We start from the raw sequence: 23,471 nt of genomic DNA, 5'->3' as shown, positions 1-23,471 counted from the left end.
GTTTATATGTACTAGTATAATAGTACTAGTTTACTAGTACACTACTAGATTACAAGTACTTTCCTATAGTACTAGTGCTATTTTTTTTTACTAGTGTCCGAGTACTTTGCTATATTATTATTTATACTAGTGTAATAGTTTTAGTGTATTAACTAGTACTGGTGTAGTTGTACTATTTTATTGATACTAGTGTACTAATGTACTATCACTACCGTATTATTCTACTAGTGCTTATATACTAATACTGGCGTACTAGTAATTGACTCTTCTAGTATTAGTGTAATATTCTATTACTAGTACTAGTGTAATAGAACTTGTGTATTATTGTACTACTGGTACTAGTTTACTACTACAAGTACTAGTGTAATATTGTTCTAGTACTAGTGTACTAACACTGGAGTACTAGTACTAGTGTATTAATACTAATACTAGTATATAACTAGTACTAGTGTATTATTATACTTGTATTAGTTTACTAATATACGGTGTAATGGAGTACTATTGTGTGTGTTTTAGTACTACCGTACTTTACCAGTATTTGTGTACTAGCTCTAGTATAACACAAGTAATGTAGTACTTCTACTAGTACTAGTGTACCATTGTACTAGTAGTAATGATCTTATGTACTATTGTATTAGTATTAGTGCACTAGTACTAATGTACTAGTACCAAAGTATTAATACTATTGTTAGTGGTAGTGTACTAGTACTCTACTATAGTACTACTGTACTAGTATTCTACTGCTAGTACTAGTGTACTAGTACTCTACTACTAGTGCTATTGTACAAGTACTAATGTACCAGTGCTAGCATATTAGTGTACTAATACTAGTATTATTGTGGTGTATTAGTATTAATAATAATGTACTCGTGTACATGTTCTAGTATACTCTCTACTTCTAGTATACTAGTGTAATAAAAAATAGTACTAGAATATTAGTGAACTAGTGCTAGTGTATTTGTACTGGTGTATTAGTACTAGTGTACTAATGTACTAGTATACTAGTACTAGTGTACTCATACTTGTGTATTATTGTACTAGTATACTACTTCTAGTATTAGTACTGAACTAGTACTAATATGCAAGTACTCTACAAGTAGTGTGCTAGCATTAGTGTACTAGTACTAGTGTACTATTAGTGGTGTATGAGTGTCAGTGTATTACTAGTGTATTAGTTCAGGTGTACAATTACTAGTGTACCCACCATCTCACACACAGGTCGCGGGGCACCAGGCCTCATATGGATTCCATTCAGACAAAGGTACAGACGCTAGAGGCAGTATGGTGAAAAATCGCAAATGAAGGCTCATCTTTGGCTCGTCTCCACCGGCATGCCCTTGGATCCTCGTTGCCCACACCTACCTCGCTGTGCACTGTGCCCAACTCTTTTCCTCTAGGATAAGTTTGGGGCAAATGACCTGACGATTCTGGGCAAAAACCGTGGGTACCCTTTGCATGTTTATGGTGTAATTTAGGTCACCGTCTCCAATTTACTCACCATTGCACACCAGGCCTCATATGGATTCTACTCGGACACCACTCAGGCCAAAGGTACAGGCACCAGAGGCCAAAATCCCTGGGTCCCCTTCGGGATTTTTTCGTTTTGGGGTCATTCTGGTCATCTACTCAGACACACCATCTCACCCGTAGGTCAAGGGCTACCAGGGCTCCAGTGGATTCTACTTGGACACTGTTCAGGCCAACAGTACAGGTTCCAGAGACGGAAATGTGAAAAATCAGAGAAAAGGCTCAACTTTGGATGGTCGCCACGCACAGGCTCCTCACATTTACCTCACCATGCACTCTGCCCGACTCTCCCTTTGGGATAAGTTTGGGCCAAATTGGTGACCTGACAATTTTGGCAAAAATCCATGGGTACCCATGGATTTTAATCAAAAATGTCATGTGGGCTAATTTGTCCCAAACTTGCCCCAGAGAGTGAGAGAGAGAGAAGAGTTGTACACAGGCCACTGAGAGGTACCAGAATGGAACCTGGATCCAAGGGCGTGTGCGTAAGCCCCAACCAGATTTGAGACTTGGGGTATGTCTGCATTTCAGATTTCCTTCTGTGCTGGCCGCACCTTTGGCCTGAGAAGTGTGCAAGTGAAATGCACAGGAGGCCTTGTGGCCTTCGACATGCAGGTGTGGTGGTGGCCAAATTGGAGCAAGTGGCCAAAATGACCCTGCAGTCTTCAGGAAACCAGCAATGAACTCTGGGCACGTTCACAAGTCATTTAGGGAAGACAGTGTTGTTGTTGTTGTTGTTGTTGTCGTTCCCTAGACTGTCTGTCCGAGCAGTCCCGTCTCCCCAAGGAAGGCCACAGCCGAAACTGGGTTTTCCCACAAATCCTTTATAGAGTGTATGTTGTGTTGTTTGCGTGCATGATTGTGTATAATGCAGTGTTGTTGTCCATGGATTACAAGTGTGGGGCATTGTATTATGAGCTGTTGTGTGTTCTCTGTGGTGGTTGCATTGTGTGCAGTTGAATCTGTGACCAAGTCTATTCTGTTCTTCCCCGAGATAAGAAACTTTTGAGAGAATATGAGGAAAAGTAGAGCAATGACATGCAAAAGGAATGATAATGATGACAGGTTGAATGTGAAATGGAAGAAGCTTGAGAATGTGGAGTTTTAAGAACTTATTGGTAGGTATGATTAAGCTTTAGGAGCTAAACCTCATATAAGAAGGCCTTTGATATACAAGTGAATTGGTATAAAAGCAAACTAAGGAAAAGTCATAAACAGTGAAGGAGTTAACTTGATATCTTGCTGTCAGCTGCTATGATGTGTTGTCATGGCAATATGCACTGGTCTTCCCAAGATGATACTTCCTATATACAAAAGGAAATCTTGTGTTATAGGTGAATATTTCATATACAGTAAAAATTTTCTAAATATTATTTATTTGTTTTCCAAAGATAACACACAAAGATTTGGTTCCTAATAACCAGTAATCATGGTAAATTCTTAAGTTGTTGAACCTTGTCATTTGGCAAATTTCATTAAGTCGGGCGGTTTGGAACATTGCCTGGGTGATGTAGGCATCACCAGCAAGCACCCGCTAATGCCACAAATATCTTTTTAGTACATCTATTTACAAGTCACGCCATTTGTATAGATCTTAACCATACAGTACATTGTAATATTCTTATTTTACAATTCAGTAGGTAGCCCAGCAAATGTACCAAGGCCTTCAACCATACTTTGCACACACTTTGAACTTTGGTCAGATGTGCTACACACCACTGTTAGCATTTTGCACATAGACAAGAGACAACATATGGATGGTATGCCTCAACATCTATGGTATTATTCCTTAAACTATTTTTTCTCCATACAAAGGTGACTTGTATGATCAAAGGATAAAACAATGTCTTTCCAAATATCTTTTATTCTGTTCATTTGAGTTGGAAGATCAAATCATGACTTTTCTTTACATCATTGCGGAAAAAAAAAATGCAATATCATGAACTAAGAATAGTCATGGTCTGCAGATGCCACATTCTGGTCTTATGACAACTTGGTCCAGTGGTGTTATGACCTTGCCTAGTTACGACAAATCCTGGGCTGATGAGTTCTGAAAACTGGCTTAGGTAATATAGTAGGTGGTTGTTGCTGTCAGGAGAGGCAAGTCGTCCGTTACTAACAACCTGTCAAAATGACATCATTCCCCGGCAGGAAGAGGACGCCACTTGGTCCAATCTTGAGAAGCAGCTTGGTCCTGGACGTCTTCCTCTAGTCGAAGTTTGGATCCAACACAAAAACACTGTACGAATAATTAACCAAACTAACACATCACTATTGCTTTGTCTTTAACCTCTGTTCCTACCTCCCAGTCCTTCATATTCACTACCATACCAATCTCTTTGCAAGAAGTGAAACAAAGAAAAATATAATAAATATATTGAAATGAGTAACACTCATTTTGTAACCACTTTCCACAACAATTTGCACTTCAGAAATAAACTCTTGATAAACAAATTCATTTTCAATTTTTCACCTGAAATAAACATGCTTTCCTTCTGCAGATACACTCCACATTATTGCCACTCTAATCCCAGTCTCCACTCTTTACACAATTTTCACACAGTTGCTCCCCCCCATCAAGTGGTGGTTGCAAGGAATGTGTCCCGCCCTGGCACTAAAAAGTGTCTATTTCACTGAAGGGCATCACGTCCTTAGCATTTGTACATTTACACACAAATCACCTCCTCCCTGGCCACCTTGGCATACCTTCCATCACCACCTCTTCCTTCGGTACCTCAGCACCAAGTTCCCTCCTTTTCTATTTTGCACAGCTTTGATCAAAAAGTTCCCAAAGATTCTTTTTTTGTTTGTTTTTTTGTATTTTTTTTTTTGTTTTTTGTTTTTTTGTTATTTTTTTATAGGATTGAGTATGCACAGCTATGGGGACTCTCAGTCTGTACACAACCTAGCCTCTCTCAACTCCAATCTGTCACTGCTGTACACACAGTCAACCTCGTAGGTAAACCACATAGAGCACAGGCCTAGAGCAAGCACACCTTCCACAGAGTAGGTTGTCCTGCAATGTACACAAAGCTTAGCCCACCTCACGGAGAAAGAGAGGCTGGCCCAGATGGGAACGAGGAAAGGTTTTTACGTTGATGATGACTCAGCTCGTTGGGCGGAATGGTTCTCTTGGCTTGTGGTCACCTGCAGCACAAGAGGAAGCCATGTTAGAGTGATCACAAGTGGCCCCACCCCCATCATTTTTCCCCAAGAAAACGTAAATAAAAACCCCTTCTTATCATACTTGTTACTCCTCTTTACCATCCCATCACTCAAATATGAGATTAAACTTGCTACAACTTTACCTCTGCAGCAATAACCTATGACAATATTCAGTAACCATGCAGAAAATCTCATCTCCTTCCTCACTGACTTCCACCACTATTTTTTCTTCAATTTGTCATACCATTTTTTTTCTTTGGTGTTAGTTGGGCTTAATACATGATTAATCTATAAGATCAATATATTTGGACCTGTATTTTTAATGCAAATTAGAACATTTTACTAGTCCAACTAGCATGAAAGAAAAAACATAAATATGGCAGAATATAATTTCATTATCATTCCTATCACTTCATTCCCCTGAATATCATTGGATCACAATTATCCTCACTCCTTCTCACAACATATAATCTTCATCCTATATTACCTAATTATTTGATCATTAAATCATCACTTCAGTGCACCACCTGCTCCTCCTCTGACCAACTACACTTTGCATATGACAACAGCTCCTGTTCCTCATCTTACCAACTATACCAGATGACAAGGAACAGCAGCTGCATCCCTCATACAAGCAGTACCACTAACAAGGAGCTGTAGGCTGGATTTATCAACATGACCATACAATTCAAGAGCTATTACAGAAAAACAATACTATGATAATAACTGCAGTACTCCTTGTCAATGATTTGCAACAAACTTCCTGGTCACTTAGTTTTGTCAAAACCTCTGGGGGATGGAAGAAGAATGAAGAAATATACCACTAAGTACAAAGGTAAGATAATCACAAGGGGAATATTACGGGCTGCCCTTTGAGGGTAATAGTATAAAATAATACTAATATATACAAACAAAAAAAAAAAAAGGTACCCAAAAGGACATAGAAATTCCTCCACATTCCCTGACAATGGGTCAAAAATGGTGGAAGAAAACCAGGACGTATGTTGGTCTTGGCTATACTCACAATGTCAGGAGTGGTGGTGTGGATGGTGGTGGTGGTAGTAGTAGTGGTAGTGGTGGTCGTGGTGGTGGTACTGTTGGTGGTGCTGGTGATGGTGGTTGTGATGGTGGTTTTGATGGTGGTTGTGGTTGTGGTGGTGGTAAAAGTGGTCTGTGTTATGGTGAAGAGGGCTCACGTGTGCCCTGAGGCCCAGATGGTGGAGACACGTGTCCACTTACAGGCACGGACAGTGGCATGATCGGTCCACCTGCCACTACATGGGAGGTGGGGGGTCCAGTGTGGGGAGGCACAGAGTCATGGGTGGTAGAATGGACCGGTACGTAGTACGGTGCTGCACCATTGACTCCCTCAGTGTAGCTGGTTGGAGTAAAGTATTCTTTGTTGACACAGTTTCGTAGTGAGTCTGGGATACGCCCCATGATAGCCCGGCGGATCTCACTGGCAGCCATTTCTCGAAGTTCATTGCTTGAAGCATCTGAGTAGTATGCTGCATGGGGTGTGCAGATCAGGTTTGGTGCATCTTTTAGTGGACCTGAATCAAAACATATACTCTTTTAAAAACATATATAGATAAGCTGTCAACATTACATGTAAACATTACTTGTATCAATAGCAAAGGCCTTTACCCCATTATGCGAGGGGTGGCCAAGTCAAAGCATACACCCACCCAATATTAATTCACTGCCCCTTCAATCAGATGATGATAATCAATTATAAATGTTTGATGATCAACAATGATTATGATGATAATGATCAACAATTATGATGAGAGAGAGAGAGAGAGAGGGAGAAATATTTTCAGCCAGAGGTGACAGGTTATGAATAAAGATCTATCACTTTCTATATACCAAGAGATTTTTCCCCCCATTACAAGTTAAAAGAACATACCTACTCCCACCCATTCCACTCTCATCCACCACCCTTCACTCCCTCTCATCTTGGCTCCTCATGGATGATAGGTCAGAAGCAATGTAGCAAGACAAAGTACATCCACAGAAAGGCCACTTCACTTAACCCTTTATCAGGAGAGTGACCACATACAAGCATTAAAACAGGCATGACATGTGGTGCCCACCATGTCCAACTATGAGTAAACCAACATGTCATTGAGCTTGAGCCAATCACTACATCTCTGGCTACCAGTGAAGGTGACATTTCGGCCTCCTCTGCCCCTCTCATTTGCTGGCCTGGTATGCAAATCTCAGTTACTCTTCAGACACGACAAAGAAACATTTATAGTGCTTGTTGTCCCAATGCCCACAACCCCCTCTCTCTTCAAAATGTCAGTAGATGATACCCGATATGATACAGTTGAATAGTTGTACCTTAACCTGACATGTGGGTCATTTGCATGGGAAAAGCAGAAATTTGTGAAAAACATCTATGAAAACAAGGATGATTACTTTTGAACACGAGTCCAGTAGCCTATAGTTTTTTAAATTGCCACTTGAATTAATATGATCACTTTACCCAGTAAGGGATAAAATTGAGTTGTTATTGTTTACATAGAACTTTTAATATCTAAAGGTCCATGTAACCAATAATTTTGTTTATAGATACTGTTCATGGCAAACCTATGTCCAACTTTTTTTTTTTCAGATTTCTTGTACATAGTCCATCTGCCCAAGTACTTTTGGAATTCATTGTTTATAGTGAACCTATGCCCAAATTTTGCTGGAATTAATTTTTCATGGAGGACTTATGGCCAGTTCCTGTTGAAACTCATTGTTCTGGGGAAAATTTTGCACTTTTATAAATTCATGACAAAGTTTCTAATGTTATCCACTTTTTTTTTTCCAGCTTCCTTGTCACATGCTCTACCCCAGAAGGAGCAAGGCCCAGCAGATTACACTAATTCCTCTGGACCCAAGCATCAGTGACAATGATTCTTTAGGCAAGGACGACAAACAAGACCCTCAATTTGTGCCCATTTCACATGACCCAAACTTCCCAGGCCCCAGTGATGAGACTACCACCAAGAGGTGTACTGTGCCACTGTCTGAGGAGAACCAAGAGGAAGAAGAGGAGGATGACAACCAAGAGGAGGAAGAGGAAGATGAGGCCAACAGGAAGGCCAGGAGCAAGGGCACAGCCAAGACCAAATGCAGGGGAAAAAAAAAAAAAAAGTGCCCTTTAACTAAGGCCCACAACCTGGAAGAAGGACATCAGCAATTCCCCCCTGCCCACTTACAATCACCAGTCACCTACAGGAGTACTTCCACAGGTTCTTTAACCTCCAGCTCATCAAACACATAGCCTATCAAACGAACCTCTGTTCCACTTAAAAAGATGTTGCCACAACCTTCTCCATCATTGAACTTGAGATCTCCAATTTCGTGGCCACTCTGCTCTACATGGGGATTGTGCAATGTCCTGGATGATTACTAGGCCATGGGTACCAGAGTACCACAAGTGGCTAACATTATGTCCTCCAAAGACTTTCAACTACTTCAACAAACCATCCACTTCAATGACAACACCCAGCTTTAAGGCACAGGTTCTCCAAGGTAAGCCCCCTCTTCAGCACCATCACCAAAGCCTGCCAGAAAGATCCTGAAACTATGAAGCAGTCTATCAATGAAGTTCTGCTGAGCAACAAAGGGAAGACTGCAGGGAACCTGAGGCAGTACCTGCAGTTGAAACCAGAAGGTGGGGTTTCAAGCTGTTCTCAAGAGCATCTGAGGATGGGTTTGTCCACGACATGATACTACATCAGGGATCAATGGAATTAACACTCCAAGCCCACAGCACTGGGCTGAGGGGGACCTCAGCCCAGTGCAGAATACACTGTCAAACACAAGCCAGGTATTTACAGTCCTTACCAGCACCATGACCTCCACCTGCACCACTACAATATTCGCTGATAACTACCTCACCAGCCTGGAACTTGTACGGTAACTCCAAGACCGAAACTGCAGGTACACAGTCATGGCCAGGGAGGCTCATGTTATCAAATTCTCCAATGAAGTCCATCCAGGGGATGAAAAAGAAATCTGTACCTTGGGGGCTATATTCTTACACAACTAGTGATGACGGTACCCAGGCTGTCTGGTGGAAAGACAATAGTGCCTGCGATACTCAAAGGAGACCAAGAAGAAGGAAGAGGTAGGCTGCCCCAGTGTCATCAAGTCATACAATGCAAACATGGGTGGCATCAACAAGAGTAACATGCTTGCCCACCTCTACAAAAAAAATAAAATAAAATAAAATAAATAAAATAAAATCAAAGAGGTGGTACATAAGGTTCTTTGCATACTGTCTGGACCTGTTTGTGAGCAATATCTGGCTATGCTACAAGTGTGATTACAACTCTCTCAGGGAAATAAGAGGTCTCTCCCTGAAGGATTTCCAGTTGCAGATATCCAAGTCTCTCAGCAGCCAGAGGCCTGCACTACTACACCAGTGGCCAAAAAGCTCGACTGACACATCCCCTGGGGACAACACCAACAATATTGAACTCCCAAGACCCATCAGATGTCACCGAAGCCCAACTCCAGATGACTCAATGCGCTTTGATAAGACCCTGTTCCATGTTTCCCTCTACTCAACCCGACACACCAGCAAGAACTGCAGCAAGAAGGGACACATAATTCAATCGAACTTTGTTTGCTGGGTCTGTAAGGGCCACCTATGCTTCAATGGTGAAAGGAACTGCTTTGTGGAATACTGTGAGGTTGTGTGATAAACACCTGTTGCTCAAGGTCCTTATTACTATACAGTATTTCAATGGAAACTGGTCAGGGGTGGGAAGTGAATCAGCTGCTTTTTGCAGATCAGAAACTGTGGGGACAGGGGAGGTAATCTTGGCAATGTGATGTACCCTCTGTAAATGCTCATGGTCCTGGTAATTTTTTTGTTTTATATCTTTATTTAACACAATGTTTCAGTTTCATTCTATGTATGTTTCAGCCTTTTCAAAATTACACATTGATGAAAATTTTTGTACCACAGACTGGACTGGCAGTAATATATATATATATATATATATATATATATATATATATATATATATATATATATATATATATATATATATATATATATATATACATATACATATATGATCACTTGAGCAAAATAATTTTTTTGCGAGAGGTAGGTACTTCATTATCCTCATTTTCAAAACTTATAATGAAAATTTTTGAAAATGTTCATCAGTAAATACGTCTTAGAAACATCTCTAGTTTCATGGTAGTTGGTCAAAAACTTTAATTTCTAAGTATTTCTATGAGTGCCTGGTAAAGGGTTAATTGGCCACTCCCTCCCCATCCCTTCATGCAGAAAAAGAGATGGGGAGAAATCCCTTTGGACTGCATCAAATAACCATCCACACATAAGCACCCCGTCCCCCCTCCCCTTTCCTGTATAACAGTATCATCTATACACAGCCACACGTCACACATCATTTATCTCCCTTCCTTGATCAATAGACATTCCTCTTTTGCTCAAGACTTCCTTCACCCCATCCATCCATCCATCTTTTCCTCGGTCATCCTCTCAAGTTCACTCCATCCACCTCTGCCTTCCACAGCTCTTTTACTATTATTTCTTCACTCGTTCTTTCCATGTGTCCAAACCAACCCCATACTCTTTCGTCAGCCCTATCTACTATCTCCCTTCCCACTCTTGCTCTCCTCCTCACCTCATTTTTCATCATTTTTCATTCTGTCCATCCTTGTAACCCTTAACCATACTTCTAAGACTATTCCTCTCTGCCTCTCTTAAATTCTAAGTCTCTGCCCTGTACAATGCCATCGGCACAATCAGCCCTTCACACAATCTCCTCCTTGCATTCATTCCCTGATGGCTTTTTCTCAAGACACTTTTTAATCCCCCCTAGGCATCTACTTGCTTCTCTCAATCTACAACTTACCTCCACCTCCACTCTTCCCATTCCTGCCACATGCGACCCCAAATACTTAAAGTTATCCATCTCTTCCAGCCTCTCTATCTTAAAACTTACTTCCAACTCACTGCCATCCCCTCCCTTTGTATATCTCATCACCTTGCTTTTACCCAAATTTACCTTCAATTTTTCCGTCGTATACGTTCCAAAGTTCCATCACTAACTCACTTTATCCCCCTTCTGACCCTGCCACCCACTTTTCTCCATTTTCTTTAACCATATCCTTTGCCCATTACCCTCACCTTTACCTCCTGCACCACCTTATCCACGTACACATTGAACAGCCATGGTGTCATGACATCCCTGACAGTCACATCTTTATCTTAAACCACTTACTCTCTCCATTTCCAATTTTAACACAGAGTCTACTATACATGCATACATATACCAAGGGCTCTTTCCCCCTTACCAGGGATGTGTGTAGCCAAAGTCAAAATGCATGATTTCACTCGCATCCACCACCCACCCCTCCCTCCCTCCCTCCCGCCTTGGCTCCACATGGATGATGGGTCATCCCTGCATCTCTTCCATCACCCTGGGTCAGAAGCAATGTAGCAAGATACAGCACATCCGCAGCAATCCGTCTGCATGTTATTGTGAGGTAAATTTCTGCTAAGTAGCATGCAGCTGATAATTTAGGGTCTATATGGGGCACCCCTGCATAACTGAGCCACACATTTTTTTTGTCTGTGTTAGAGGAAATACTTACAGAGAAATGATGCTACTTTATTATACTCTGACTGTCCCTGCATTATGCTGTCCTCCCACTCTTAATACTGTCTTGTACCACTTCTCGTAAAAACTCAACTAACCATAAAAGCTTTCCCCCAATCCTGTATATCTGCAAAACTTTCCACATTTCCTTCCTGTCTACTGACATAAGCCTTTTCCAAATCCATAAAGGCCCAAAAACCATTCCTATCTTTTACTTAAGTTTTCTAACATATCTGTCTTACCATAAAAATCTGATCCACACAGCCCCTACATTTTCTTGACCTACACTGTTTCTTGGCAATTACTCCCTCTGTTCCTCTCCTAATCCTCTCAAATGAAACCCTTCTATATGCCTTCCCAACTACACTCAACAAACTCATTCCTTTGAAACTACTACAATCACATTTGTCCCCTTTTCCTTTGTAAGGCAGAACTATACAGGCACTCCTCCAGTCATCTGGCACTCTACCCTCCCTTAGACACACATTAAACAACCTAATTTGCCAGTCCACTATTACTGTACCTCCCTTCCTCAGGCACTCTACATGACATCCATCTCACCCAGTTGCTTTTCCTGCTCTCATTATTTTCAGAGCTATTTGCACGTCATCTTCTCTTATTTCTCCTTCATTTTCCTGTCCCATCACCAGCCTTACTGTGGATGTGCTGTGTCTGACCCAGGGTAGTGGGCATGATGCAGGGATGACCCTTCATCCAGGAGGAGACAAGAAAAAAGGGAGGGAGGGCTGATGAATGGGAGTGGAGTATATGGGGATGAAATGGAAGTTGATTTATGCCTTTGACTTTGGCTACTTCCCTTGAAAGGGAGAAAAAGCCCTTGGTATATGTATGCATGTATCACTGTCATTTTCTTAGCACCTCCCACTGCTTCCACTACTCCCTTCCTATCCTCCTCCACATTCAAGAGCTCTCTAAAATACTTCGCCCATCTTCCCCTTACTGCAAAAACACCACCACTTGGAGATATCCATCATTGGTCCCTGTGCTGTTATGTATGGGAGCAACACCTTGCTACTGTGTGGAGGCAGTGGAAACAAGCTGTTTAATGGGAATGTATGAAGTTATAAATTACATACATATACCAACAGCCTTCCCCCCTTACAAGGGAGGCAGCCAAAAACAAAGGCATAAAATCCACTCCCACCCATTCCATCCCCACACACTCCACTCCCATTCACCCTCCTCCCTTCCATCTCAGCTCCTCCTGGAGATTATTGGGTCATTTCCTACCCTAGCATGAAGTAAATGACAAAATAACAAGGAATACATGGTTTGTTAATGGACTAGGGTACAGACTGAACTAAGAGAACAAGTAGAACAGGCAAACCTAAGAGGGCTTGGTCACGAGCAAAGATATGCATGGATAACAAGAGGGAGTTTGAGAACAGTGTATAGATTTAGATGAAAACCAGTTCCTGAGAGGGGTGCACCAGGGTTGAACCAGCAGTATTGCTTATAGAAACAATGTGCAATATCGACATTTAAGCAGAAATGAGTGAAAGAAGTGAGGCAACACCTATACCATGCCTAACTTATTCTGCAGGTAATGACAATGCATCAACTCGTTGCAAGCAATATAGAAAAAATATATATATCTTTATCCCATGTGTTCTCACAAGATCTTTAATGCCAAGAGCTTTTCCCCATTTCAAGTGAAGTAGCCAATGTCAAAAGGCATAAATCCACTCCCATTCACCACCCCCTCCTTCCCTCCTCCTTTACTTGGCTCCTTTTGGTTGATGGGTCATCCCTGCATCTTGCCCACTGCCCTGGGTCTGAAGCAATGCAACAAGACTCAGCACACCCACAGCAAGGCCACCTCACCCAACTGGCAACCACCCCCTGCCACCCCCTCCATGCAGAAAAAATGGGGGGAAATCCCTTCAAGCTGCGTCAAAACATCAAAACATCATTTACACATAACCACTCCCTCAACACCATCCTCCACCCACTCCCCTCCATACATCACATGGAGGGGAGTGGATGGGGGGGGATGAGGGGGGTTAGGGAGTGGTTATGTCTGAATGACAACCCACTATAAAAGTTTAAAATGTAGAACTATAAACAAATATGTATAAGAATTTAACAAGTCCAACCATATTCCAACCAATTCTTAGTGGTCCTCGCCTAACCTTGGAATGGGTTGAAGGGTTCATTTTCATGAACATCTAGCGCAGCAGCCCGAATCCGTCCCTCTTTCAGGGCAGCAGCCAGGGCATTTTCGTCCACTAGAGCCCCACGAGCAGTGTTGACCAGAAAGGCACCAGGCCGCATTTGTTTGATCGTGAATTCATTGATGAGGTGATTGTTGTGCTCGTTGAGTGTGCAGTGCAGAGACACACAGTCACTCTGGTATAACAAATCCTATAAAGAAACAAAAGTGACTCAATTAAGATTGTGCAAACTTAAAAAATTAATTCCATACCATGCAGTGCAGTATTATTCATTACAACAGTTGTTGATAATTTCATCTAGCAGTGGAGACTTTTAAACATTCATCCAATCAGTTTCTTTCCTGTTCAGGTGACTGCTTAAAAGCACATACCACTTAAAAGACCCACATACCACCCAACAGAGATATCACCCTGTCCCATGCCATACAGTTCAACTTAAATGTATTCTCCCCTCTGCTCTACTGACACATCATGTGCACCCATTTTTTTTTTTGTATATACTAAGGGCTTTTTCCCCCGTACAAGGGAGGTAACCAAGTCAAAAGGCATCTATCCACTCCTACCCATTCCTCTCTCTCATCTTAGCTTGTCATGGATGATGGGTCATCCCTGTATCCCACCCACTGCCTTGGGTCAAAAGCAGTGTAGCAAGACACAGTACATCCACAGCAAGTTTTTTTTTTGTTTTTTTTTTTTTTGTTTTTTATCACATATATAAATCTCCATCTAGGTCTTCCTCTCAAGGTTATTCCACTTCTGCTTTCCACACTCTCAGCTTGTCATTCCTCATCTATCCTTTCCATATGTCCAAATCCTCTCAACATTCTAGTATGCACTATAAGAGTTTCTTTTAGAACAACACCCATTCTCTGCCTCACCTCAACATTTCTATCTCTACCCATTCTTGAAACACCTATATTTTCACTTCAAAATCAGTCCATTTTGATTTATCTTGAGATAGTACAAATTCTTAAAATGTGTACCCAAGAATTTGAACCCTTACCTGCAAGGTATAGACTCTTGTAAGACCAAGAGACTTTTCTATACCATCTGGTAGGTATGGATCATAAAATGTCACATTAAAGCCAAATGCCTTTGCTCTCAGTGCTACTGCAGATCCAATACGACCTAAGGAGAACAAGGTAAAGCAAACATCAGCAACACATGCCATGTGTGAGTACATACATACATATGATTTGGTTTAACACAAACTCCCCCCTATCAGGAGGCTAGGATGGTCCCCCTTACAGTGGACTTTGTAGCATGGAATTTAATGAACCGTGCCCTTAGTTCAACTCACCCCGAGCAGGATTTGAATTGTCATCATCTCAACATCTGCAAGTAATGACATCCAAACCTACTTGGCCAGTGAACATCCACATATACCAGCAGTTTTTTCTCCCCTTACAAGGGAGGTAGCCAAAGTCAAAGGCACAAATCCACTCTCACCCATTTCATCCCCACATACTCCACTCCCATTCACAAACCCCTCCCTCCTTTCTTGGCTTCTCCCAGATGATGGACCATCCCTGCATTTCACCCACTGCCTTGGGTCAGAAGCAATGCAGCAAGACACAGTACATCCACAGCAAGGCTGCTTCATTCAATTGGTGACCCCCACCCCATCCCATCATCTATGGGTAATGAAAATAAAAATTCATACAAATGATGCCATTAATGTCTTCAGGTTGATCACACCCTTTATTGATTTTGTTCTGAATGAGGTTTACTATTTCTATTTATTTGACAGATTAAGATCGAGTCTAATATTCGTGGACCACTGTCCTGACAATATTCCATAGCTGAATGTCATCTGGCAATAATAGACAGCAAAAAATCAATAATGGGCATCTTGTCAAAGGGTTTATGATTAAGACGAGAAGCAGAAAATGGCAGGAGGAGGAAGAGGAGGAACAGGAGCTGGAGGTAGGCATCGACAGTAATGGTAAGGTGGTGAATGGTGAGGTGAAAATGACGAGGTCAATAGAAATATTAAAAGAATTCTAGTTACCATATGCCTATCTATAGACTTCTTACCTAATCCCACAATGCCGAGTGTATCTCCTCGTATCCTTGCACAACCCTGAGCTGCATCTCGCACCTGCTCTGGGCCTGTGAACTTTTTGCCTTCACGCACCATGTTGGCCAGGAAGAATGTGCGCCGATACAGGTTGAGGATGAGGCACATGGTAGTGTCTGCAACCTCTTCCACCCCATAGCCTGGGACATTGCACACAGCCACTCCAAGTTCTCCCGCTGCCTGTTTGGGGTAATTAAACACAATGAGACTGTGTCTTAGAGCATGGGAATATATACATACATATACCAAAGGCTTTTTCCCCCTACATGGGGTTTTTTTTTTAGCCAAAAAGAAAAAGGCATAGAAACCACTGCCACCCATTCCATTTCCTATATATTCCACTACCCTCCACCCTCCTCCCTCCCTCTTATCTTGGCACCTCCTGTAAAAGAAATATATAATACTCTATAAGACAGCAATTGTATGGAGATTAAAATTTGAATGAACACAAAAATGCACTTTTTCTATTCTTTTTTCCTTGTTTATTTCTCTATATTCCAGCACCTGGATTCCCATGAAAACATGAACTAGTTCTCTTAAACCTTAATAGAAACTGTCTTTTATGATTTTACTCGCAATTACATCATAATAAAAACTAGTTTGAAAATAAGTGGGTACTCCTCTGGGAGTCACATTTACCATCCAAATCAAATGATCTAAGTCTATTTCTCCCTATCACTCCATGAACCAAGCAAAAGCTATGCAGCAGTATGACATCCATCATGGGGCCAAGCCCCTCAAGTGACTGATTCTTCATGAAAAGAAGTCAGCTTATCTCCCATCTAAAGTTCCTCATGGACTCAGTGTCACTCCTCTACCTCCATCCCATTACTCAGGTACAAGACAATGCAGCAAGACACAATGAGAACGAATGTAAAATACCCCCAACACACACACACAAAATACATACACACATATACCAAGGGCTCTTTCCTCCTTACAAAGGAGGTAGCCATAGCCAAAGACATAAATCCACTCCCACCCATTTCATCCCCACATACTCCACTCCCATTCACCACCTATAACCCCCTCCCTCTTTTTTTGGCTCCTCCTGGATGATGGGTCATCCCTGCACCTTGCCCATTACCCTAGGTCAGAAGCAATGCAGCAAGACAGCATATCCACAGCAAGGCCACTTCATTTAATTGGCAATCCCTTCTCTCCATCCCCTCATGAAAAAAAAGAGAAGACAGGGGGACATCCCTTTGGGCTGCATCAAAATATCATTCACACATACTCCCTCACCCCCCATCCCCCACCCACTCCCTGCATCACAGCAACATCCATGCACAACCATTCTCCACTCACCCCTATCTTCTGTCTTCTCCCTTCCTTAACAGACATCCCCTTCTTTCCTAATGCCCCTTTTACCCTATCCATCCATCTCATCCTTGGTCGCCCCCTCACGTTCACTCTCTCCACCTCTGCCTTCCACACCTCTTTTACTAATCTTACTTCACTCATTCTTTCCTTGTGTCCGAACCATCCCAATACTCTTTCATCAACCCTAACTCCCAACTCCCTTTCCACCCCTACTCTCCTCCTCACCTAATCGTTTCTTACCCCATCCAGCCTAGTAACCCCTACCATACTTCTCAGGCACTTCATCTCAAACTCTTCCTCTCTTATGTTCCATGTTTCTGCCCCATACAGTGCTGTTGGCACAATCACCCCTTCATACAACCTTCTCTTAGTATCTATTCCCAAATGTCTATTTCTCATTACACTTTTTAATCCCCCAAGGCATGTACTTGCTTCTCTCAATCTACATTCTATCTCCACTCCTCCCTTCTCGCCATATTTGCCTCCAAGTATTTAAAACTATCCATTTCCTCCAGTCTTTCTCCCTTAATACTCACTTCCAATTAGCTGCCATACTTTCCCCTTGAACATCTCATCACCTTACTTTAACCCATATTTATCTTCAACTTCCTTTTTTCATACACCTTCCACTGTCACAAGATATATTGGGAATAAATGTAAAAGACCCTTACCCCCCACAAATATATATACCAAGCAATTTTTTCCCCCTTACAAGGGAGGCAGACAAGGTCAAAAGGCATAAATCCACTCCCATCCATTTCATCCCCACATACTCCACTCCCATTCACCACTTCCCTCTTTTCTTGGCTCCTCCTGGATGACGGGTCATCCCTGCATCTTGCCTACTGCCCTGGGTCAGAATGATAATAATAATAAAAAAAAAAATCTGTGACAGTCTAAGTTTTCCAGAGCTGATACAAACTTAATCCCATTCAATCCTATATACTCGTACATCGCCACTCTGGATCAAATTAAAGAAAATTGATACCCCGACAATAATCCAAAACTACGATTACATTCTCTACTGATGGCATTCCTTAGATTTTGTTCTAGTTATTGTTAACTGTCTTAACATTTGATTACTCCAAGGTATACAAGGAATTTATGTTGAAAGTTGTCTCACTGGAACAGGTCTTGTGTTTTGACTTTACCATAACAAATATCATGCTGTCAGTAGAGGAAAACTTGTTTTAAAAACTTGTTCTTAAAAATCTATTCTAGGGAATCAAACATAAAACCGTAATGCTACCAATAGACCTTACCTTGACATCTATATTGTCAATCCCACTGCCGATCCTGACAATTATTCTGAGTGCCTTGAATTTCTCCAGATCTTCCTTGGTCAATGTGATGGTGTGCCACATAAGAGCACCCACAGCTTCATTTAACACCTGTAAATACAGTCATTTGTTACATTTTAAAACTATTAACACTTAATCTACAGAAGGTTTTCTATAAAAAAAAAAAAAAAATGCCCCATAACTAGTATATGTATATATTCTGGTGAAAAATATGCAAATACGACACCCTTAATGCCTGCAATTAGTATTATTATGAATGTTTAAGTAATAAAAGTCCTAATGTTTTTCATTTCATACTTTAGTCTATTATACAGATCAGACTTTAGGCACAGTACCAATGCCTTCTGATTTTTATAACAACACAAGTTCTGCTCACCTCTGCAGATATTGTACTTTTTTTTCCTGACTGAGTTATCGAGTAAACTTGGAAATGGGAAAACAGAAAGTGGCAAAACCAAATCTGGGAGAAATAGGAAGAGATTGCGAAGAGGAAGAAGAAACAATGGTGAAGTGACAAGTAGTGGTAAAATATACAAAGGGCTGTTGGTGAGTATTCTAATAGTTAGTGCCTTAAATGATGGGGTAACTAGACTGTCGTCTTTAGATGTTCCATGTTGATAAAAAAAAAAACCTACTGGACACTGATAATGTGTCACCAGAAAAAGAGTGAAAGTAAGTAAAGGAGGTAGGGGAGGAAGAGAGGGGGAGTAGGTGAAGGGGGAGGGGAGGAAGGGAGAAAAACTATTTGTTGATAATAACCAGGGTCTCTTTCTTTGGGAGGTCAACATCTTTCTTTTCAGTCGATTTGTCTCCAGAGAGAAATTTTAGTAGTTTGTCAACAATAACTCACACATCTAACCCTGTGGTGAATATCAAACAGAATAAGTGGAGTTACAGAGGTAGTAATGTGGAAATTTAAGGAGGGCAGTAGGGAAGAGGAAGACTAGAAATTAAAAGTGATCATGTCTGTGTACATGTGTACACCATTTTATACGCGTGTACATGCGTGAATGTGTGTGCACGTATGTGCGTGCGTGTTGAGACAGAATAAACGGCCAGAGGCAACACCTAGACCGGTGGAAAGGACAGAAGAGCTCAAAGAAATAAACGGCAAACCTTTTCATGTATTTCCGAGGTGGACTGCGCATCGCAGAAGGCGACAGTTGCCACGTCCTTCAGGATGGGCATCTCGATGGCGCAGTCTCGGCCGTCGAGGAGTGCCACGAGGGGTCTGGCGTGCATACCGGGCCCGTTGGGAATAGGCCCCCGGACATTGCTGTCCATCCGGGGGCGCTTGGCACCAGGCATGCTCACGCCGCCGCCGCCACCGCCGCCGCCGCCAGCCCCCCTTGGCGGGGGGGCGACAACAATCCCATGCCCCGTCTTGTCCATCCAGGCGCCGCCCGCTGCTCCTCCCAAGGCCGAGGTCCCTGCTACGGGCGCCAGGCTACCGCCCTACCGCTCGCCGCTCGACACCACCCGTCTCCTCCTCCACCTCCTCTCCCTTCCTCCTCCTCCTCCTCCTTACTCCGTTCCGCCCCGCCCTCTGACGAAGACGACAACGACGCTCTCTTCCCCCTTCGCCTCCTCCTCCTCCTCCTCCCCCTCCTCCTCCGCAGAAGCAACAGCAAGCGCGCGGTGATCCTCCAACACTCTCGAGGGCAAAGCGTTGCTTCACAGTCGGTGCTGACAAAGAAGGCGTGGCCGCTCCTGGTACTACCTCTTCGTCAGATGGTGCGCCCAGACGGGCTCTTGCTTCGCTGTGGTGATGACGACGGTGTCGGTGGGGGTTAGTGGTGGGAAGTAGTGGTGGTGGTAGTGGTGGCGGTGGTGCTGACCATGCACCACACTCAGTCTTGCCTTGTGGTGGTAGCTTTCGGAAAGGGTGGTCCTCCTGAAACAGAACAGACTTGGTCAGAACATTGCAGAACTCTTCGGACACAGTTGTCACGAAAACAAACACGGGGTCAAAAACCGTTAATGGAGGGAAGAGGAGCCCAAGGTCCAGTGAGTGAGGGGAATAGGGAGGGGGAAGTAAGCGGTGAAGATAAGTGGGACGGCGGGTGAGGGGGGAGGGGGAGGGGGAGGGGGAGAAAGAACGAGAGAGAGAGAGAGAGAGAGAGAGAGAGAGAGAGAGAGAGAGAGAGAGAGAGAGAGAGAGAGAGAGAGAGAGAGAGAGAGAGAGAGAGAGACTGAAGATTGGAGACAGAAAAATAAAATCCGAAGGTGAGGGATCAGAAGAGCGTGATCGGGTGAACATAAAGAAACTAGAAAGAAGGAGGAGGGGGAGAGTTTGGGGAGGGAATGACCAGGAATGGGTGGCCAAACAGGGGATGAGTGAATGGGTGAGACAACCTGATGGGGTGGGGTGGGGTGTGGTGGCGGGGCAGGGAGTCGAGATGGGTAACAACATCACGGATAAGCAAGTAGTTCAGTTGGATGACAAGACTGAAATGGAAAAGTTACTAATACTGCTGCTGCTGTTGCTATTCTCCAGCATATGACCTTCTTGCTTGCCTGCTTGGCCTGCTTGGCCTGCTTACTTGGTGGCGAATGAGAAAGACGAGTGTCCAAACAGGGTCAAGGATGAGCTCAACACGATCTGGGATAGACATGGAGGCAATCGAGGATGGTATGGGGAAGGATTGGGAAAGGATAGGTTGGGATACGGATAGCGAAGGTATTGGTAGGGCTATAAAGGGATAGGGAAAGGATAGGGAGGGGACAGAGAACGATAGGAAAGGGAAGGGATGGTAAAGCGAAAGACGGACAGTAAGGGAAAAGAAAGGATACTGAATGAACAGAGAATGACAGGTAAAAGAGAGGCATGGGATAGTTAGGGACGGGAAGGATCAGAGAACGATAGGAAAGGGAAGGCATGGGGTGGGAAGGGAAGAGAAGGGGAGGGGCAAGGGGTGGGAGGGAGGGAGGGAGGGAGGGAAGGTTAGAAGAGGAGAAGTTTTAATAGGAAAAGTTGGCCAGCAAAACTTGACGCTATCAGTTTGGACACAAGTTTTGTTCTCCCAGCGACTACCCAACTTTTTACACACACCCCCTTCTCCTCCCCTTCCCCCACCCTCCTCCCCCTCCCGACCCTGCCTCCTGTTCCCTCCTATATCCTCAGCATTCCATTTCTTGTCTTCTCTCTCCCCTCAAACTTCCTCCGATTTCCCCTCACTCCCTACCGCCCTCATCCTACTTCCCAACTTCCTCCCCTTATGCTCCCTCTTCCCTCCCCTCCATCCACCTCATCCACAACTACCCTTACACCACATATCCCAGGAACTGATGGGTCCCTGCAAATTCCAGCAAGACGGACGTCGAAGAAAAGCATCTCCCCCTCTCGTCCGTCTCCGAATCCCGTCAACACCCTCACCTCCATCTTGAGATGCGGTCCCGTGGGTCTGACACTCGGTACCCGGACCGAACCCATGATCTATTCACATATGGAGAAACGACAACCGATGACTGCTCTCCTATTGCAAGGCAATGGTATCGAGAATCAAATACTAACACAACGGAATGCAGTCTAACGTTTCTTCTCAGCGAGCTCTACGGATCCTGAGGACAATTGCCAGATGCTATGGGGCTGCGGTTTCGCAGTCGGTGGAATTAAAGGCAACAATTAATTCATTATTACCTCCTCCTCCTCCTCCTCCTCCGGTCACAACTTCCTCCTCCTTCCCCAAAGCCTTCTTCCAGTGCGAGATTGTCCAAAAACTTCCTTAACTATCTCATTCCATTGATCCATCACCTAAAAAATTTGAGGCTTTAGGTCTTAAACCCCCTTATATATGAACCTTATCCATACGTCATTCCTCCACCAGCTAACCATGTCATCCACTTATCCACTTCCACCTCTGAATCTAGTGTTAGTGCTAAATGTTGTTGATAAGATCAACAAGACGATCCATAATATTGTAAGTCAATAATGAACTAATACACAACACTCATAATCAACTGATACACAACACTCGTAATCAACTAAATTAGTTTATCTTTTGTTTGTTGGATTTTGTTAGCTGGGACCTCATGGTACTTGGAAAATCACAATCAACTTCATAATCTTTCCCGTTTCAACAATAGTAAAAATTCAGGTGATAACTTTAAACCCGCCTGGGGATGTCACTACATACATTGATAAAATTCTACTATACATTTCCAATATACATTTACTTCGAAGCAGCGAACAAAAATTGTGTGTGTGTGTGTGTGTGTGTGTGTGTGTGTGTGTGTGTGTGTGTGTGTGTGTGTGTGTGTGTGTGTGTGTGTGTGTGTGTGTGTGTGTGTGTGTGTGTGTGTGTGATTTTTGGAGGAATAAAGAATAATCAAGCAACGGAAAATGTTATCATAAGAATAATAATTTCCTCGAGTTTCACTCGCGATAGTCCACAACCACAGAGTGGGTGGCAACGGTCACCCTGACCTCCCGTCGATCTTCCTGGAAAGAGAAGTTGTCACCGGTTGATGGCTCTTTAGTGTAAAAATGTGTAAAATTGTAAAAATATTAAATATTGTTCTAGTGGTTGAGCAAGTGTTGTTAATGTCACCGACTGGTGTAACTGGGAAAATAGTGGAACTGGGCTCTGGAGACCGAGGGACAGCCTACCGGGGCTGCGCCTGCAGATGGAGGCGAGTGCGGGAAGATGGAATATTTCCGAGATCTGCAAATCCACTACAAACAGGTGCAAAATGTTGGTTTGTAAATTTCAACAGCAATTGCGAAAAAAACACACACACACACAAAATATGAAGCTGCGCAAGACTGTGGTTTGAATTCTAACATTAAAATAAATATATCACTATGATGCACACACAAAGATAAAATATTCACACGCATTTCAGATACGTGACTGCGTCGTTCATTTGCCGCAAATATAGGCATCGGGCAACTCCCAGACTACAAAGCATGGGAGTTGATGTGATCACTACCCCGGACACTCCCCCCCCCATCCCCCACATTGACTCCCTGAAGCCTCCCGTCAGTTGGAATCCCTACTAGTGGAATTCATTTCCACTCACGGATGAACCAGCGATCCTGTGTGACCATACCAAGGTTAACGAATTGCGAGAAAAAAAAATGACAACAAAACGAAAATTTGGCAACATCCGGCATCACAGCGTCTTTTTTTATTCCACTAGGTGGCTTGTAACGTTAACACACACAGGTCTGAAATACTTTCAATATCGCTGCGCTGCGGGTCGTTACTCCAGCTCTCGTGGGCAGGGAGTTGTGTGT

The 23,471-nt window shown here is 43.1% G+C and overlaps 1 protein-coding gene across 3 annotated transcripts in view; it reads right to left on the bottom strand.

Annotated features, from left to right (window-relative positions):
* Nucleotides 1-2,883: 2,883 nt before the first annotated feature.
* CtBP (C-terminal binding protein) overlaps nucleotides 2,884-23,471 on the bottom strand; it is a 51,822-nt gene continuing 31,234 nt past the window's right edge. For 2 of the 3 annotated variants that reach the window (XR_012966313.1, XR_012966312.1), the window contains exons 2-8: nucleotides 19,349-20,126; nucleotides 18,194-18,322; nucleotides 15,566-15,788; nucleotides 14,532-14,656; nucleotides 13,487-13,718; nucleotides 5,717-6,245; nucleotides 2,884-4,674 (exon numbers count right to left, since the gene is read on the bottom strand). Coding sequence is in view for 1 of the 3 variants with exons in the window: in XM_076184165.1 (XP_076040280.1) it covers nucleotides 4,618-4,674; nucleotides 5,932-6,245; nucleotides 13,487-13,718; nucleotides 14,532-14,656; nucleotides 15,566-15,788; nucleotides 18,194-18,322; nucleotides 19,349-19,624 (1,356 nt within the window). In the remaining 2 variants the exon portion in view is untranslated. The remainder of the gene's footprint in view (nucleotides 4,675-5,716; nucleotides 6,246-13,486; nucleotides 13,719-14,531; nucleotides 14,657-15,565; nucleotides 15,789-18,193; nucleotides 18,323-19,348; nucleotides 20,127-23,471) is intronic. The other variant, XM_076184165.1, reaches the window with a different exon arrangement.

The sequence above is a fragment of the Oratosquilla oratoria genome, chromosome 4 (genome assembly GCF_046742065.1).
Source record: "Oratosquilla oratoria isolate Oo_2021 chromosome 4, ASM4674206v1, whole genome shotgun sequence".
NCBI lineage: Eukaryota > Metazoa > Arthropoda > Malacostraca > Stomatopoda > Squillidae > Oratosquilla > Oratosquilla oratoria.
Note: the sequence above shows the minus strand (reverse complement) of the source record. Positions and strands in the feature narration are given on the sequence as shown.